Below are 20,780 nucleotides of genomic sequence, written 5' to 3' on the forward strand. Positions count from 1 at the left end.
TTTCCACCTTCTTCTATCCATTTAGCTCAAGATCTGATGTATGCTCCATGTGCCCTCTTTTGATGAATAACATCTAATCGATTCTGAAGTGTTATAAATTCACATCTATCAGCTTCAGACATTTCACACTTTCTACAGAAATTATTTCTATTCTGCACCAAACGAGCCTCAAATTCTCTTCGTTGGCTGCATTTCTGTTTGCTAAATGTCACTTAAATTTGAAGTATTTGAAGCTTCCAAGTTTGGTCATTTTTAATTTTGTGACATAACCCTCATCCATTAATTCAAATTCAAATTTAAATTTTATTTGTCACATACATAGTCATACACGGTATGATATGCAGTGAAATGCTTTAGCAACTGCTACAGACCACAGTATTGCAAATATTGCAAGTAAACAATGAACCAATATGCAAATATTGCAAACATAACCAAATATTACACTTTTACGTCTTTAACATAAAATATGTGTAACAGGTAGGGTGAAGGTGTGCAAATGAGTGACAGACAATGTTTAAAGAAAAGAGAAAAGGAGCCATAAAAAAAAAGAGCAGTAAAGTAAAAAGCGCAAAGATTATGTGCAAAGTGATTTTGTGCAAAGTTAATAAATCTGCATTAAACTTCCAACAATCTTTTTTAAATTTGTTCCCTTTAACTGGGTTTAATTAAAGCGAAATTACACAGTGATCCGTCAAAGGGGCAGAAGAGGAGGTGACCAGAAGGTGGCGGCCGTGTCACACGAGTGAGGTTCTTGCAGCTTTTCTTTTCACTTTGTCCTTAAGTCCTCTCGCATTCAAAGAAATAAATGACAAATTAGTTCTAAGCATTAGCTATGCTGTTCAAAACAGAACAAACACCAAAATTAATAACAAATGACGCCCTTCATGTCCTCATTTAGCGATATCTTTAACAGAATACTTTCTATTTCTGTATCGGGCCGCGGTAGTACGCCCGGCCTCCTGCCTTCCTCGCTTGAAGTATCTGGGGCCACCGTTTCTCTCTCTCCAGATGGTCCTCCTTCAGGAGGTCCTCCATGAAGCGGACACCAGTTGACCCGCAGGCCGGGGACGTTTTGGTCACCTTCCACATGCCATCTCTGTACTGGCGGGTTCGGTTTTCCTCCTTCCTGCCCAGCCGATGAGCCGTATCAACATAGACATCCGTTCTCTCAGCCCGTTCTGGAGCCACCTTCTCCAGACGTTTTCTCCAAGGGTCCATCGACGGGACTCCAAGATGGTGCAAGGGAACTGGATCGATATAAACGTCGATGGAACCTGAGGCTTCGTCTCCTTCGTCCCGCTGATCCTCAGGTTCCATCGACGTTTATATCGATCCAGTTCCCTTGCACCATCTTGGAGTTTAGAAGCTTCTTTGTGTAGAATGGACACCTCTGACTCCACCTTCTCCTTACAATCTTCCACTTCAGCCACACTACATTCCACAGCCCTGGTAAGCCTGCTGATCGTCACCGTGTCAACTTTGTGTTCACGTCCGCCATCTTCTCATCTTGGGTGTCAAATCTCTGCTGTAGCGCTTGAACGGCTTCCAGTAGATCTTCCATCGTTGTGTCTTGCCTTGTTATTTTATGAGACAAGACTTTCAGTCTCCATGTCCCATGCGTAGTCGTGGTCCTTTAAAACTTCACTTTTCTCATTCTTCATAGCTTCTTTGGGAGACTGGACCTTCTCTTGCTTTTTTGTGTCTTATACATAACTAATATAGAACAAAACTAACTTTGCAAGTGTGAAAAACTTCAAATAACAAAACTAGAGGACTAAAACGAACGTGTGCTCAGTCCGCCATCTTGCCCAGGTCCCCACATTCTTTACAACCTGGACTCGGTTTGTGGTTTTAAAAAATAGATTTATTTCTGTTCATTTTGTGAATGATGCGGCAGGTCAGGTGTTTTAAAAGAAAAAAAAACTAAAATACAGACATAAAAAATATTTACTATATTTACACCATTCAATATTCCACATAATCGTACTGTAATAAAAACCTCATTAAAATGTCCATGGATCAACACGGCCGGCCCACCGTTTTACATCCACAGTGTCATACAGTCAGTAGTGACAGGGACCGCCCCCCTGGAGACTCCAGGGACACGATGGGAGGAAGTGGGGTTCCAACCCGAGTTTCCCACTGGGCTCCTACCACAGGGGGACCGTCCCCCTGGAGACTCCGGGTTCGGGGACACGATGGGAGGAAGTGGGGTTCCAACCCGAGTTTCCCACTGGGCTCCTACCACAGGGGGACCGTCCTCCTGGAGACTCCGGGTTCGGGGACACGATGGGAGGAAGTGGGGTTCCAACCCGAGTTTCCCACTGGGCTACTACCACAGGGGGACCCGTCCTCCTGGAGACTCCGGGTTCGGGGACACGATGGGAGGAAGTGGGGTTCGAACTCGGGTTCGAACTCGGGCTACTACCACAGGGGGACCGTCCTCCTGGAGACTCCGGGTTCGGGGACACGATGGGAGGAAGTGGGGTTCCAACCCGTGTTTCCCACTGGGCTACTACCACAGGGGGACCGTCCTCCTGGAGACTCCGGGTTCGGGGACACGATGGGAGGAAGTGGGGTTCGAACTCGGGTTTCCCACTAGGCTACTACCACAGGGGGACCGTCCTCCTGGAGACTCCGGGTTCGGGGACACGATGGGAGGAAGTGGGGTTCGAACTCGGGTTTCCCACTAGGCTACTACCACAGGGGGACCGTCCCCCTGGAGACTCCGGGTTCGGGGACACGATGGGAGGAAGTGGGGTTCGAACTCGGGTTTCCCACTAGGCTACTACCACAGGGGGACCCGTCCTCCTGGAGACTCCGGGTTCGGGGACACGATGGGAGGAAGTGGGGTTCGAACTCAGGTTCGAACTTGGGCTACTACCACAGGGGGACCCGTCCTCCTGGAGACTCTGGGTTCAGGGACACGATGGGAGGAAGTGGGGTTCGAACTCGGGTTTCCCACTAGGCTACTACCACAGGGGGACCGTCCCCCTGGAGACTCCGGGTTCGGGGACACGATGGGAGGAAGTGGGGTTCGAACTCGGGTTCGAACTTGGGCTACTACCACAGGGGGACCCGTCCTCCTGGAGACTCCGGGTTCGGGGACACGATGGGAGGAAGTGGGGTTCGAACTCGGGTTCGAACTTGGGCTACTACCACAGGGGGACCCGTCCTCCTGGAGACTCTGGGTTCAGGGACACGATGGGAGGAAGTGGGGTTCCAACCCGAGTTTCCCACTAGGCTACTACCACAGGGGGACGGTCCCCCTGGGACACGATGGGAGGCTTTTCAAGGCTTCTCTTCATGATGGACCTTCTGATGCCTGCTGTGTTCGCTTGGCGTGGTGAAGCATTTGGAGCACGTGCTGCAGATGTAGGGCTTCTCGCCGCTGTGTCTCCTGCGGTGTGCCGTGAAGAGGGACGCGTGGGCGAAGCTCGTCCCGCACTGGCCGCAGCGGTACGGCCGCTCTCCGGTATGGATCCTGCGGTGGGTTTTGAGGTAGGACGACTGGGAGAAGCGCACCCCGCACGTCGCGCACTGGTACGGCTTCTCGCCCGTGTGGACCCTCAGGTGGGTCCTGAGGGTGGACGCGTGCGAGAAGCTCACCCCGCACTGCACACACCGGTACGGTTTCTCCCCGGTGTGGACCCTCTGGTGGGATTTAAGGTCCGATGCTCGTAAGAACCTCATCCCGCACTCTTCACACTGGTGGGGCTTCTCCCCAGAATGGATCCTCTGGTGACCTCTGAGGTGCGACGGCCGTAGAAAGCTCTTCCCGCACTCCAGACAATGGTAGTCCTTCTCGCCGATGTGGATCATCTGGTGGACCTTCAGGTTTGACGCGCTGGAGAAGTTCATCCCACACTGCTCACACAAGTAGGGCTTTTCTCCAGTGTGGATCCTCTGGTGTGTTTTGAGGTGTGAAGCTTGTAAGAACGTCATGCCACACTCCACACACCGGTAGGGCTTCTCTTCACGTTCCCTGTTAGATCTCCTTCCAGCAGATGCGCCTCCATCTTCTGTAAGACAAACAACAACGGAGCAAAGTCACGCCGGGGTTCCGTTTAAGCGCCTGTATCCACGGTGTGGGGCGGTGTCACCTGAGTCCAGCAGGCTCATGGTACCTGCCCTCTTCAGCGGGACATGTCTACACTCTTCACGTCAGTAGACCGCAGAGCTTGGGACACTGGGACAGGGTGGGAGGAGCTATAAATCTTTACTGATTGATTGATGACATCATTGTGGCATTAATTCCAATTTTATTTGTCAGGTACAGTCATACACGGTATGATATGCAGTGAAATGCTTTTGCGACTGATATAGACCTCAATATTGCAAACATAACCAAATATTAACATTTTATTTATTACAATTAAACATAAAATATGTATAACAGAATTTGCTTATGTCCTCACGTCATTATGTAATGATGTATTTCATGAACAAATCTTTTATTATATACATTTCTCCATTTAAAAACATTGACCAGATTAACAAATCAATCATTAATAATAACTGCCTGGACTATAGTTCTATTTATTAAATATTATATCGCACATAAACCATGTATATATACTGAATAACACTGATTCGTGTTATTAGTGATATTTAAATGTACTTTAATGTTTAACTGAACGCATTTTTGTGGTATTTCGGACTCACCAGAGGGACGCGGACCGAACAAAATCCTCCAACACGTTCCACTCGGGTCCGGACAAATTATTAATTATAAATGATAAATTACAGCCACGTTTTTATCAATCCGTCGAAAAATAGGAATCGCGTCGGCGCCGGAAGCGTAGCCGGACATGACGTCATCACAGAAGTCTATTAAATCGTTTTTATCCAGAAAAAAACTATTGGCTTTACTGTGAAGAAATAAACGTGCGGCGTTGTGACGATTCACCGTCAATTTCACGCCAAATCCATTCTGGTCATCATTTCTAATGAAGGACGCGTTATACGTCATTACGTCATTACGGCATTACGTCATTCCCCGTTACCTTATAAATAGACTTATTCTGGAGGAAATAGAAATATGAAAACAGAACAGTATACAAGTATATTTAAAAAATAGAAGAGGTAATACAACCTTTCTTAAGTTTTACAGAAGAGATATGTAACGAAGTGACTACAACACACACATTTGAACCTCTGAACCAAGAGTCCCAGGTTCGAACCCCACTTCCTCCCATGGTGTCTCTGAGCAGGACACTGAACCCTGAGTGTGTCCAGGGGGGACTGTCCCTGTAACTACTGACTGTAAGTCAGTAAATGTAAATGTAAATGGATTGAGTCCAGAAGTGAGTGTGATCATTCAGAACAAACACAGATTTGCACAGATAAAGACTCGATGAGGAAGGATGAAGAGAGCAGCTGTTAAAATGCCTTTACAAAACCTGCAGGTCCATCTGGAGTCCCGTGAAGATCAAGGTGTAGATCCTCCAGAGCATAAACCTTCTATTCAGTCAGTATTAACCAATCATCCCGTGAAGTACACGAAGACTGATGAACAACACTGATCAACCCTGGACGTGCAGATAGATGGAGTGGTGGACGTTTGGTGGACAGCCACCATGAATCACGCGGAGAAGCTCCTTAAGGGTCCCAGAAGGTGTGACACTGACCTCTAAAAGGTATGTGGAGTTTCTGACTGATCACCATCTTCCATGGTCCAAAAAGAAGAACCATCTCATGCTGCAAGGAACACCTCTATGGGCATAAAGGAGAGAAACTCATGGTGTGACCCCCGAGATCCTCCCGAGAACCTTTGGAACATCCTGAAGCAAAAGATCTATGAGGGAGGAAGGCAGTTCCCATCCACACAGCAGCTCTGGGAGGCCGTTCTGACATCAAGCAAGAACCGTGAAGCAGCTACTGAATAAGGTCCTGTTAAAAGTTTGCAGATAACACTACGCTCATCCAGGACGGTGATGAGTCTGCTTACAGACAGGAGGTTAAAGAGCAGGCTGTCTGGTGCAGTCTTAACAACCTGGAGCTCAACACGCTCAGAATAGTGGAGATGATTGTGGACTTCAGGAGGAACCCGCCTGCTCTCCCCCCACTCACCATCATGGCCAGCACTGTGGATACAATGGAGTCATTCAGGTTCCTGGTGACCATCATCTCCCAGGACCAGAAGTGGGACACTCACCTTGATTCCATTGGCCCAACAGAGGTTCTACACCACAATCATCGAATCCGTCCTCCACTTCTATAACTGTCTGGTCCACCTCAGCCACCAAATCTGACCTTAGAAGACTGCAGAGGGTAGTCAGGACTGCTGAGAGAATCATTGCAACCTCCCTCCCCAGTCTCCAAAGCCTGTACGTATCCAGAGTGGATCCCTCACACCCAGCACACTCTCTCTTCAATCTGTTGCCATCTACAGAGCACTCAGCACCAAAGCGACCAGACACAGCTCAGGGACAGGTTCTTCCACGTCATGAACGTGACACGACACAGTGGCCAGCACTGCGGCCACAATGGAGTCACTCAGGTTCCACGGGAACAATGTGGTCACAAGTGGTCATAAGTGGTCATAAGTGGTCATACCGTTTTTATATACACTGTACAATATATATATATATATATATATACACACACATACAATAAATTATATATATTATATATATTTGCTATCTTGTATACTTTGTATATCTGTACATAACTGCTTTTACTTCCTGTGTCTTCTCATTGGAGAAATCTGTCAATAAAACATATTCCTCATATATGTAAACATACCTGGTAATAAAGCTGATTCTGATTCTGATTCAAATTTAACTTGACCTGTAGCATGACTACTGGTTCAAAGGGGGAAGAGAGAGAAGAGAGGAGGAAGAGAGAGAAGAGAGGAGGAAGAGAGAGAAGAGAGGAGGAAGAGAGAGGAGGAAGAGAGAGAAGAGAGGAGGAAGAGAGATAGAAGAGAGAGAAGAGCCTTGAAGTTTGATCTGATGATCTGATAAATGGTTGATTTGGGTGCAATCATAGTAGCCGCAACATCCTTGAACTTTTTCTCCAGTGATGACTACACGTGTTTCCTTCCAGGTAACCATGTTAATGCCACATCATTTAGCCAGAGCTGGTCCTATTCCATTTCAAATAAAGTCTTACTTTATTACTAAAATTATATATACACACACACACACACACACACACACACACACGACGTGACAGTGTGTGTGTGTATGTATTACATTAATTATATCAATATTTTATTCACACACACACATACACACACACACATGTGTGTGTGTATACATATATATATACAAAATATTGATCTAATTAATTTAATACACACACACACATATAAAAGCCATGTTTGGTTCACATGCTGTCTGCCTGAGCCGAGCTTCAAGCCAGATGTGGACAAATGTGTCTGCAGTGTGGGAAATTATGCAGATATGATGTTTAACTCGGTGTGCAGCAGCATTAAAGCAAATGACCCCAAAACACTGCGTGTCACGTGGAAACGTGTTGGTTTAAATATTTTCATCTGGTCGTGCCCGATTTCCAGATGTGCATCTGGACGCTCTGTCCGTCCACAGCCGACACGGAACAGCTTCTGTCAGCTGAGCTTTAGATGCACTTGTATTATTTCCATGTAGTTATTTTTGTAGTTTTCTACTACATTGTATTTTGCCGGAATTAAATTCCTTGCATGTGTTTGCTCATGTATGTGGTCAATAACACGAAAGATCACAGGAATGTGTTTCGATTTACGAGAAATTGCTGTTAATTCGGTTTTACTTTCGCATTGCGTCATGTGTGCATACGCAGCTGAACGTGAGCTCGAGAACAAGAAACAAAAAGCCAAACCGCCAAAAATTTTATTAGAAAGCTGACCACAGCCTACAACATTCGCAAGCCACGCAGCTTTTTGACGATGTGCTTCATTTATTTCACTCACATTCCAGTATTAGAAAAATAAAATATCACAAACTAATAAATAAATAAATAAACGTAATTCCTACGGAAGCTATATATTTGTTGTCACATGACGTCAGGAGACGAGTCTCCCGTCATATTCGGAAGGGGAACTTGTGTATGTAGTCCCTGACAACCACGCTGACGGGCAGGCGGTCCACGGCGTCCCTGCCGAACGCGCGCACCACCGCCAGGCGGCCCAGCTGCTGTAGGCCCTGTGGCGCAGCTCCGCGGTAGGGCCTTCGCAGGCTCCTCTTGGGCGAGTCTCTGTAGTATTCCAGCAGGGCGAAGAGGCAGCTGAAGGTCTTGTGGCTGCCGGCCAGGCCGAAGCGCAGGTCCCGCAGCTCGATGCGGACGCTGGTGGGACCCTGCGTGGAGTGGTAGCTCAGCGTGAAGAAGACGTCGGGCCGCGTGCTGTCCCGCACCAGGAACGTGCCCTGCGGCTGCTCGGACAGGAGGGCGTGGGCCTCGTCCGCGTCCATCGGGCCGAAGTAGAAGCCGCTGTGCTCCAGGTAAGCGGCGGTCCGGGTGATGAGGTCGTACTCGGGTCGGTTGCGGAACGGCGCGAAGCGGGACGCCAGCGGGCTGGACCCGTCCACTGTGGACAGACTCTGTGATGTGGCTGCATGACCCATCCTACAGTAAAAGGGCCCCAGGACGCAGCTCCACCATGGTCCACACTAGACATAGAGGACCACAGTAAAGCCTGCAACACATGAAGAGATGAAGAACATGAAGAGATTGATGCACGACCTTCAACGCAGAAGATCAGACGTGCTGATGCTCCACTTTCATGGTGAATAGTGCAGAATTCATCGAGTAAAAACTTTATTAAGGGACTAATCACTGTTAGTTTATTAGCATCTAATCAGTAATCTAAGATCGGAACACTAACTATCGCCTTTTTTTTTTGTTCATTTATATACTAATTCAATCATTTTTTTCAATTAAATGCGATTAAATGTAAGCTCTTTGCTTTAACGGTATTTCCCGGTTCTCCTGTTTCTTCCAGGCTTCAGGACCACCCTGCACGCATCTATACATCTCCACACCCCACTGGGTAGCAGAAGGCTCCCGGTTCCACGACCCGGTTCCCTCCTTAAACCAACAATTCAACAGAACGCATCACAGTTGAAAGATGAGGATTTGCTCGTGTAGGATGGTGTTCAACCATTTGGATTTAATGGCAAATCGCGTTTGACGAACTTGATAAAATCCTTTGTTACTTTTGCCAGCTGAACTAATTTAATTTGTGAAATGATAAAAAACGAAGAAATCACGTAGAACCAACAGCCGTTACTTTCTGATAAAGATGCAGACACGTTCTTACCAGAACGCGGAGGCTCGGTTCTCGGTTCTGCAGCAGCTGATGAAGTTCACTGATCTTCCTGCTCCAGTCAGTTTCTCTTTCTCCGCCGTGGACAGAGAAGTTGAGAATGACATCTGTGTGTGTGTGTGTGTGTGTGTGTGTGTGTGTGTGTGAAATGGAGAGAGAGGCTACATTTACACACGTTAACCGGTTCCGGCTGCCAAAACACCAACACTGAGGATGGTGGTGGAGAGATATCACACACACACACACACACACACACACATAGACGCACACACACGGAGCAGTTTCACTTTCGCTCTCTTCCCAGTGCTTCTCTGAAATCATGTGATCTCTGAGCACCGTGCCGGTGTATTGTGTGTGTGTATTGTGTGTATATTGTGTGTGTGTGTTGTGTGTATATAGTGTGTATTGTGTGTGTGTTGTGTGCGCAGCCCGTTATGAAGGAAGATTTGGACATGAACGTGTCTGCAGCAGGAACTCCTGGTTTGGACCCTTGAGGACGGCCAGATGCAGAATACAAATCGTACAAAAGTCTCATTTTCTCTCGGTTAACGTGCGCCTGGTCCCAGGAAAGAGTTTAATAAACCATGTGTGACTGGTTGTAGCAGCAGCACAGACATCTCTAGACAACAAGCTGCAGACAGACAGACAGACAGACAGGGAGGGAGACATACAGACAGAGAGACAGTAGAAAGACAGACAGACAGACAGACAGGCAGACAGAGAGACAGTAGAAAGACAGACAGACAGACAGACAGGCAGACAGAGAGACAGTAGAAAGACAGACAGACAGACAGACAGACAGGCAGACAGAGAGACAGTAGAAAGACAGACAGACAGACAGACAGGCAGACAGAGAGACAGTAGAAAGACAGACAGACAGACAGACAGACAGGCAGACAGAGAGACAGTAGAAAGACAGACAGACAGACAGAAAGACAGACAGGCAGACAGAGAGACAGTAGAAAGACAGACAGACAGACAGGCAGACAGAGAGACAGTAGAAAGACAGACAGACAGACAGACAGACAGGCAGACAGAGAGACAGTAGAAAGACAGACAGACAGACAGAAAGACAGACAGGCAGACAGAGAGACAGTAGAAAGACAGACAGACAGACAGGCAGACAGAGAGACAGTAGAAAGACAGACAGACAGGCAGACAGAGAGACAGTAGAAAGACAGACAGGCAGACAGACAGAAAGACAGACAGACAGAGAGACAGTAGAAAGACAGACAGACAGACAGAAAGACAGACAGACAGACAGAGAGACAGTAGAAAGACAGACAGACAGAAAGACAGGCAGACAGAGAGACAGTAGAAAGACAGACAGAAAGACAGGCAGACAGAGAGACAGTAGAAAGACAGACAGACAGACAGGCAGACAGAGAGACAGTAGAAAGACAGACAGACAGGCAGACAGAGAGACAGTAGAAAGACAGACAGGCAGACAGACAGAAAGACAGACAGACAGAGAGACAGTAGAAAGACAGACAGACAGACAGGCAGACAGAGAGACAGTAGAAAGACAGACAGACAGAAAGACAGACAGACAGACAGAAAGACAGGCAGACAGAGAGACAGTAGAAAGACAGACAGAAAGACAGACAGACAGACAGGCAGACAGAGAGACAGTAGAAAGACAGAGACAGTGACTGCATCCTATCAGGCACCAGAGGAGGCAAGGCACCGTCTACAAAGTGCAAACCTGAACATGCAGGTGAACACAACTCCCAGCCGGGTCATCTCCCGCCCCGCGGGGACTACAGTAAATATATTTCTAACCAGTAGCCACTTCTCAGCTGGAGCTCAGGCCAAACACAAGATGAACATCATATTTGTTCCTCCTCCTGTGGAGGCGGGGCTACTACTGTAGTATAGTTCATGTTGGGAGACGTTAGGCTCTTTAATGCCTGATTATTCATATTCATATTCATATCCTGTCATACACCATATACCTGGAGATGTGATGCTGCTGCTGTGGTGGACGTTTTATATGAAACGGAATCTCCTCGCGTCAGATTTACCAGCTCGTGTCTGTGTGTTATGTAGAAATAATCAGGAAAAGGTCTGAATCTGATTGTAGGCGTTTATTTAAATGAGCTCCAAGAGACAGGCCTCAGTGCAGCGGCTGGGTGGACGAGGTTCTATACCTAATGAGGAAAGGAACAAAACCACAGAACCGTAAGAACTAAAGCGAAACTATGAACGATGAGCCACGTTCAGAAGTGAAGGCTGCGGACTCTACATTAGAAAAACTCTTTTTATTAATTCTGCAGAAGACAGAATTACGGCCAATACGAGTTTTAAACCAGGGTTAGACACAGGTGTCGACCAATTCTTTTTTTTTTTGGATGACAAAATATGATGCAATGGCCTGAAGATGAAAAGCATGCCTGCTTCTTTCATGGGCAGAAGTGGTAGATGTGACAGTGTGAATGCAAGTCAAGTGTTTGGGTTAGTAAGTGAATATTTCTACAGTCACCAGTAGCATTGTGACCAGAACTTGGTATGGAGTGAAACCCTTGCTTGTAAATGAACAGATTTGCAGAAGTTGGCTGCTCCTGCGTCTCTGTCCTGCTGCTGCACTTTTATGTTGGCTGTGGTGCGTATGTGTATCTGTGCTGTCATCATTCACACATGGCCTAGCGGTTAAGGTTGCCGGTTCGAATCCTGATCCACTGAGGTGCCACTGAGGTGCCACTGAGCAAAGCACCGTCCCCACACACTGCTCCCCGGGCGCCTGTCATGGTGCCCACTGCTCACTCAGGGTGATGGTTAAATACAGAGGACAAATTTCACTGTGTGCACCGTGTGCTGTGCTGCTGTGTATCACAGAGACAAAGACTGCCCACTGGGTCAAAATATAGAGAGAGAGAGAGGGGAGAGTTTCAATATTCATGAATAAATATTTGTGAATATGTCTACATTTATTTGTGGATTTTTGAGTCTTCCCTGACAGCGCTTGATTAACAAAAGGTAGCCAATCAGATGTCTTCAAAGTTCACAGCCACTGAAGTTCGAGAGTTTGATTTAATGGTGACAACATTGTGCTGCATTTGCGCATTGTCGTGGTCTCTTGGAAGGAATTGCAAAAAAACAAGCTTCATATAATTAATCAGAAATATAATGCAAATGTTTTGTTGTGGTAGAAACTGTGTTTCTGCTGAATTTAATTTTTTGTTTCCCAGCTCAACAGTGCAAGAATCGTACCAGCAGCCTGAAATTTTCATAATTTGAGAAAAATTATTACAGACGCTAAATTTCCATTCCATGGCTCAGACAATCTGCTGCAACCACACATATCATCACAGTCTGACATAAAACCTATAAAATGTTTGCAAAAGCCGCCTGTGGTTTAAACGACTCGTCATCGTTTGCATTTACATTTGTGCCATTTGGCAGACGGCCTTATCCAGATACATACGTACAACGCGGGATCAGTTCTGGTTCACGAGGAAGGTGCCTGTCAGATGACTGGAAGTTCATTCAAGTTCACGTTCAAATGTATTTAGAAAGCACCTTGAAACAATGCAGCAGACCAAAGTGCTGTACACTAATAACATCCAATAAAATAATAACGCCACGACTGGGTGCTCCTGGAAACCCACCTGGCACCTCCAGCCACGGAACAGATGTGGTGAATGAGGTGTACATGGACTTGTTGAGCAGCCCATCGAGGCTGCAACATTTTATGTGGACGGTACGACTTGTGAGAACAGTTGTCTTCAGTTCTGGCGATCGCCACACGCCTGCGAGTTAGTTTGTGTTCTCCCCTTTTGTTTCCCCTGTTTTTGGTTTGTGTTGTTAATAAAACATTGTTCCCAATATGTCCCTCCTCTGAGCTTCATTCACCAGAAGACCCAGGATCAAACCCCACTTACTACCATCGTGTCCCTGAGCAAGACACTTAACCCTGAGTGTCTCCAGGGGGGGACTGTCCCTGTAACTACTGACTGTAAGGCGCTCTGGATAAAGACGTCTGGTAAATGCTGGAAATGAGACGGACAGCGAGGAGGAAGACTGCGACGTGGGGGTAAGCTGGTGGAAGAGGGCGACGGGAAATCAGCAACTGTGCTGCCGGGACTGCCTCGCGGGGAATCCGCAGTGCCTGCTGCAGAGAACGTCCACCACCCTCCACGCCCCCTGTGGGAAGAATCCAGGGTGCCTGGACCCATCCCACCACACCCAGAACCAGCCAGGATCCAGTGCAGGAAGACCCCACAGTGTGGGACGTTGCACTGGCAGGTGGCGAGAGTCAGGCCTCCCGTGTTCATGGCTGCACCTCCCAAGGAGGTCCCAAACAACCCAGAGAGGGAGCCAAAAGACCCTCTCTTTTGTCTGTGTGTGTGGTGTCTGTATGTCGCCCACACTTCCCCTCTTTGTGTCCACCAAATGGTGATCAAGCAGCAGAGCAAAACCCCAGACAAACAAAACAAAAACAAAAAAAACAGACAAAAGAGAGGGTCTTTTGGCTCCCTCTCTGGACCTCCTTATGAACACGGGAGGCCTGACTCTCTCGCCACCTGCCAGTGCAACGGGTTGGGGGCTCCTCCTGAGGAGCGGGTGGATGGGTCCTCCGGTAGCCGGTAAACAGGCCGGGCCAGGCATGGGCCTGGGTCCGCCTCCAGAGGGCCAGAGGATCCAGCTGGGACTGGCAGGAAGAAGGCCTGCTCGTCCCAACGGACGCAAAAATGGGCTGGTCAGATGGTCTGGCGAAGCCCCCACACTGGCTGAAGGGATGCGCAGCAAGAAGGGCTGCATGTGCCCAGGAGGCACCACCCAGGGGTGCAGTAAATGCTCACCGGAGGGTCCGGGACTGCCACTCTGCGTGGTGCAGGGCTGGGCTGCACGTGCCCAGAAGGCACCATGCTGGGGAGCAATAAGCAGTTGTCGGATGGTCCGGGACCACCTCCCTGCTCGGGGCATAGAGGGATGCAAGAAGTGTCAGAGGGGACGTGCGGAGACAGGGCCCGCACATACCCGGAAGGTTCGGTCCTCTTTTTTGTGTGCAGGCTGGAGGGACCACGGCCGCCATGCAGGACGACGTCTGGGAGGACACAGTGGGAGGACACAGCAGGGCAGGAGCCATGTGGTTGTGAATATTTCCTCTTCACCATCTCCAACAGAAGACTGTCTTGATTTTTGATTGGTGAAAGTGAAGTGATTGTTACATTTACAATTACAGCATTTACCAGGGCGACTTACAGTCAGTAGTTATAGGGACATTCCCCCCCTGAGACACTCAGGGTTAAGTGTCCTGCTCAGGGACACAATGGTAGTAAGTGGGGTTTGAACCTGGGTCTTCTGGTTCATAGGCGAGTGTCTTACCCACTTGGCTACTACCACCCTATAGTTACTGTGAGACACTGCAGCACAGCACACGGTGACACAGTGAAACGGGTCCTCTGTATTTATAAGTCACCCTTGGTGAGCAGTGTGTGGGGACGGGACCTCTGTCACCTTGCGGCTCAGAATTCGAACCAGCAACCTTTCGATTACGTGTCCGTGTCCTTACCCACAAGGCCACCGCTGCATCCCTCATGCCAAAAACGCCCACAACGATTCGTATTACGCTTGTATTTTATTACCTTTCAACATTAAATGCAAATGGATGGATGCTGCACATTTCTTGCCTGAAGTTGGTTTGAATATGTACATTTAGTGAAATTCCACGACATGATTTGTTTTCTCGTGGCTACGGAGCGCGGAGTGGCTTGAAAACTTCGCTCCGCAGGGTTGACACTGGTAGCGCTTGTCTCCGGCGTGCGTCCTCTGGTGTTTCTTTAGAGTTGACGATTGCGAGAAGCCCCTCCCGCACTGTACGCAGCGGTACGGTTTTTCTCCGGTGTGGGTCCTCTCGTGCGACTTGAGGTTTGCTGCTTGTGCAAAACTGGTCCCGCACTCTACACACCGGTACGGTTTCTCTCCCGTATGGGTCCTCTGGTGGCTTTTCAGGAGGTCTAGTACCGAAAATCTCTTCCCACACTCCACACAGTGATGGGGCTTCTCTCCAGTGTGTCTCCTCTGGTGCCTTCTAAGGTGTGCAGCTCGCGAATAGGTCCTCCCCACACTCCTCACACTGGTAGGGCTTCTCGCCAGTGTGTGCGACTTCGTGCACGCGGAGACGTGCGGCACTGACGAAGCCCTCGCCACACCGGGAGCAGGCGTGAGGTCTCTCTCCAGTGTGCAGCCTCTGATGTATGGTGAGGTTGGAATGCGCCACGAAGCCTTTGTAGCACACCGTGCAGATGAAGGGCTTCTGCCCGGTGTGGGTGCGCTGGTGGGTCTTCAGGCTGGACTGCTGTGAAAACCTCTTCCCGCACTGTCCACACTGGTACGGCTTCTCCCCGGTGTGGATCCTCCTGTGGATCTTCAGGTACGCCGCCAGTGAAAACCTCTTCCCGCAGTCGGCACAGCGGTGGGGCTTCTCTCCAGAATGGATTATTTGGTGAATTTTGAGCTTCGCTCTGTTGGAAAACCTCATCCCGCATTCCGTGCAGTGGTGGGGCTTCTCTCCGGTATGGATCATCAGGTGACTTTTAAACTTTGCCGCATTAGAAAACCTCATCCCGCATTCTGTACAGTGGTGCAGCTTTTCTTCAGAATGGACCATCTGGTGAGTCCTGAGGCTGGACGGCTGTGAAAACCTCATCCCGCAGTCTCCACACTGGTACGGCTTCTCCCCGGTGTGGGACCTCATGTGGATCTTCAGGTACGCTGCTTGTGAAAACCTCTTCCCACATTCCGTGCAGTGGTGGGGCTTCTCTCCAGTATGGATCATCAGGTGGTTTTTGAGCTTGGTTGAACAAGCAAACCTCTTCCCGCATTCCGTACAGTGATGGGGCTTCTCTCCGGTATGGACCATCAAGTGCTTTCTGAGTTTGGCCGTGCTAGAGAACCTCTTCCCACATTCTGTACAGTGGTGGGGCTTTTCTCCAGTGTGGGTCCTCATGTGAGTTTTGAGGCTGGACGACTGGGAGAAGCTCTTCCCACACTGTTCACACTGGTACGGCTTCTCTCCGTTGTGTGTCCTCTGGTGCGTTTTAAGGTTTGACGACTGTGAGAAGCTCTTTCCACATTGTGCACACTGGTACGGCTTCTCTCCAGTGTGTCTTCTCTGGTGGCTTCTGAGGTTGTCCGTTTCAGAAAAACACTTTCCGCACTGCTCACACTTGTAGGGCTTTTCTCCAGTATGGGTCCTGTGGTGTCTTCTGAAACCTGCTATGTTGAGGAAACTCATCCCGCACTCCACACACTGGTACAGCTTCTCTCCAGTATGAATCCTCTGGTGAGTTTTCAGGTTGGACACGTGCGAAAACGTCTTCCCGCACTCCACACACTGGTACGGCTTCTCTCCAGTATGTCTCCTGTGGTGGCTTTTGAGATACTCCACGCATGAGAAACTAGCTCCACACTGTTCACACTGGTACGGCTTCTCTCCGGTGTGTGTCCTCTGGTGTATCTTGAGCTTTGACGACTGCGCGAAACTCTTCTCACACTCCACACACTTGTATGGCTTCTCTCCTGTGTGAGTCCTCTGGTGGCTTTTCAGGTTTCCTCTCTCGGCAAAACCCTTGCCACACTGTTCACACGTGTAGGGCTTTTCTCCAGTATGCGTCCTGTTATGGGCTCTCAGGCTTGAGTCGCTTGAGAAGTTCTTTCCACATTCTGCACACGGGTACAATTTTTCTCCAGTGTGTGTCATGTTTTATAAGGTGACGCGCTTGCGAGAAGACAGGGGCACCCTGTCCTGGGTCGGTCCCTTTGTCTTGAGATACTCGATACTGCTTAAGCAGCGAAGAGGTCAAACTAAACCAGCACGCTGCACGCTTGAAGGGTTTGTCACTTGTATCTTCTGGTGTAGGTGCTGTAGTGCTTTTGAGGTCAGGTCTGTTATAATTCCTTTAGAACAAGACCTGTTCATGCGCTGGTGGAGCTACATTTGTTGTCTGTAACAGGGCTGGAACACCACTTTCCTGCAGAATGTCATCCAGCTCTTCCTCCACTGATACTTCTCTGGTCTCCTAACGTCAGCAGATAAAAGCCTGGAATACCTGAGGAAAAAGTGGAGTTTTAGTTCTTGATCTCAACACCACCAATGTCAATGTGGGCAAGCTTCATATGAGCCATTTTTATTAAAAGAACTTGTACAGAATTCATTCAAACACACAATAAAAAAAAAAAAGTTAAACAATAAATGAGTCATAAAGTGTTAATGAGTACAAACATAACAAACACTTAAAGTGATATTCATTAGCAGCGCAGGGGCTTGGCAGCAGAGAAGATATTGGCCATTTTTGTGATTAGAAGTTAATATTGCCAGCTGATATGTAGGGGCGTCCCTTGTAAAAATAACTAATCTGCATATTGTAACGTGTGTAACACAACAGTGAAATAAATCTATCCAGATATATTGTGTGTACATGACGGGATAGAAACTGATCAGTTCTGGGAGCTGAATGGTGTAAATGTAATTCACTACAGTACTTCACTAGATTTTTCATTTATCTGGAACTTACTACATTTCAAAAATCTGTCATTCCTTCTTACTTATGAGTTATTATGTAGTAACAGAACTGTCGAATAACTGTTTCTTAACTGATTTCGGAATCAGAAGGTTGCCGGTTCGAATCCCACCAAGGTGCCACTGAGGTCCCCCTTGATGAAGGTCCCGTCCCCACACACTGCTCCCCGGGCGCCTATCATGGTGCCCACTGCTCACCAAGGGTGACGGTTAAATACAGAAGACACATTTCACCGTGTCACCGTGTGCTTTATATATAGTTTCATAAACAAAAGTCCTGAATATAAATCAAGTCCTCCAGTGGTTCATTGTGCTACTAACTTCACAGTTTTTCAGTTTCCCAGCTCATTCGTGTGATGGTGTCTGAAATCAGGTTAACAGGTAAACCTCTAACATGGAAGGAAATAACATGAGCATGTCCCAGTAGAACAGAGCCGGGTTTGCTCGATTCCTTGTTGACCAGTCTGTGGCGTGATGCTTTTTAAATAGTGTCTATAGTGTATTAGTTTACACTTACAGCATTTACCAGACGCCCTTATCCAGTAGTGACAGGAACAGTCCCCCTGGGGACACTCTGGGTTCAGCTCAGGGACACCATGGTAGTAAGTGGGGTTCGAACCTACGACTCAGAGTCGAGTGTCTAAACCGCCAGGCGACTTCCATCCTAGTTTACTAGCCCCAGTCAGGAAGCATATTTAAAAAACAAGATTTCTAGTCTCCAGTTAACGTGGTTTCATTTAAATTAGTAAACAGTTAACGTAGTCTCCGGTTAAATTAGTAACCAGTTAACATGGCCTCCGGTTAACGTGGCCTCTGGTTAAATTAGTAACCAGTTAACGTGGCCTCCAGTTAACGTGGTTTCCATTTAAATGAGTAAACAGTTAACGTAGTCACCAGTTACATTAGTAAACAGTTAACGTGGCCTCCGGTTAACGTGGCCTCTGGTTAATGTAGTAACCAGTTAACGTGGCCTCCAGTTAACGTGGTCTCCGGTTAAATTAGTAAACAGTTAACGTAGTCACCAGTTAAATTAGTCAGCAGTTAATGTGGTCTCCAGTTAACGTGGCCTCCGGTTAACGTGGCCTCCGGTTAACGTGGCCTCCGGTTAACGTGGCCTCCGGTTAACGTGGCCTCCGGTTAACGTGGCCTCCGGTTAACGTGGCCTCCGGTTAAATTAGTAAACAGTTAACGTAGTCACCAGTTAAATTAGTCACCAGTTAATGTGGTCTCCAGTTAATGTGGCCTCCGGTTAAATTAGTAACCAGTTAACGTGGCCTCCAGTTAACGTGATCTCTGGTTAAATTAGTAAACAGTTAACGTGGCCTCCAGTTAAATTAGTCACCAGTTAAATTGGTCTCCAGTTAATGTGGTCTCCGGTTAAATTAGTAACCAGTTAACGTGGCCTCCGGTTAACGTGATCTCCGGTTAAATTAGTCACCAGTTAACGTAGTCTCCAGTTAAGGTCTGCTTCTAATGAAGAGAATTTTTATTTACTTCGCCCCCTACTGCCGTTACTGTAAAAGCATGTTTTTTTTTTACATTTTAGAAGATGTCAATAAGTGCTTGTGTGTTCTTCTATTGACCTATATTTATCTTTATATTTTTAGTTTGCCTTCTATGTTAACAAAATCTCTGACTTCTTCCGTTTTCAGTCCAGATGCCCTCCGACTGGAAACAACACAACATGAAGAGGAACCAAACTCACCAGGGTTCATCGTACCAGACTCTTTCTAAAACTGCAGCGGCAGGACGAAGACGAAGCAGTAGCAGAAGCACCAGAAACAGCTGAAACTGCAGCAGTAGCTACAGCGCCTACTGAAACAGACCGGAACCTCCACCGGAAGTGACGAAAGAGCGACCGAGCGCGCGTGGGTTGCTAGAATTCCGCCATATTGGTAGTGGCCAGTCATGCCACATTCAGATAGTTAGAAACTGGGTTTTCTGAAATAAAATAAAATAACAACGTTTACCTTAAATAGATTATGACGAGTTATTGGTTACTTTGTATTAATTTCTAGTAATGGTAATAAAAGAAAAATTAAACAATGCATGCATATCAAAATAGTAAGACAGTAATTCTCTGCTGTGAAATAATTGTATTGTATATAATAAGTGAAAGTGACAGTGAAAGCGAAGTGATTGTCACTGTGAGACACAGCACAGCACACTGTGTCACGGTGAAACGTGTCCTCTGTATTTAACCATCACCCTTGGTGACAGTGGGCACCATGACAGACGACCTTCTGAATACGGGGCTGCTTCCTTAACTGCCCCACCTCAATACCTTTGGTAATTAAGACATCCAATAATCATTTAATACACTCTACCAAACCAGCAAGGTTTTTTGGCCTGTAGGTTATCTATCTCCTCACCAAGATCCATTATATTCTGCAAGTGCAGGAAGAAGATGGTAGCAGGGTTGGGGTCAGGAAACTCCACCGTTGGTGCTCGCTGGTGGAGCTTCTGTAACTACTGGTTGTAAGTGGGTCTCCAGGAGCAGGTTTGAGGAACAACTCAGTTTTTGACCTACTTTATACAGCAGCACAGATGGAGACGACGGAGGTGTCAGGACGGAGAATAATAACCGTGTCCAGTGCAGCATCGGGATCCTCATGGCAACAAGTCAGTTACCCAAAATGCAGCACGGGTGATGCCAACTGTATCCAGTGGATGTCCAAACCAGGGAATAGCAGCTCAAGGCTGTACATGCGTCAACTGTCTTATTATGTGTTATTTCTTAGTCCATGCAAGGAAATAAAATGCTTGCTATTAAATAGGTACTGAATTCTTGGATCCATCTAATAAAAATAGATTCAATTTTGGTATTATACTGTGCAAAAGAAGGTATGAAAAATGCTGTAAACTAAAAATGCATTAAAAATTTCTTCAATCTAGCCTGACCTATCGTGTTCAGAAGCAGGCCAAGGGCATTGAATATATCTTTTTTTTTTTATTGTTTTCAACATAAAAAAACAACATAATTCTTAC

At 47.4% G+C, this 20,780-nt stretch overlaps 1 protein-coding gene and 1 pseudogene across 1 annotated transcript; both read right to left on the minus strand.

Moving 5' to 3' along the window:
- Positions 1-2,682: 2,682 nt before the first annotated feature.
- Positions 2,683-19,625, minus strand: LOC114785489 (zinc finger protein 585A-like; annotated as a pseudogene).
- LOC114785874 (suppressor of cytokine signaling 1-like) lies at positions 8,028-9,494 on the minus strand. The gene is made up of 2 exons (XM_028972519.1): positions 9,263-9,494; positions 8,028-8,638 (listed from the first exon to the last, which is right to left on the minus strand). The coding sequence occupies exon 2, from the start codon at positions 8,565-8,567 to the stop codon at positions 8,028-8,030; it is 540 nt and encodes a 179-aa protein (XP_028828352.1). The 5' UTR covers positions 8,568-8,638; positions 9,263-9,494.
- Positions 19,626-20,780: the final 1,155 nt, after the last annotated feature.

This window comes from Denticeps clupeoides, chromosome 3, assembly GCF_900700375.1.
Source record: "Denticeps clupeoides chromosome 3, fDenClu1.1, whole genome shotgun sequence".
Classification (NCBI taxonomy): domain Eukaryota; kingdom Metazoa; phylum Chordata; class Actinopteri; order Clupeiformes; family Denticipitidae; genus Denticeps; species Denticeps clupeoides.

Bases quoted from the DNA above. Each gene is read 5' to 3' on its own strand.
- LOC114785874 (XM_028972519.1), bottom strand. From the start codon at position 8,567: ATGGGTCATGCAGCCACATCACAGAGTCTGTCCACAGTGGACGGGTCC.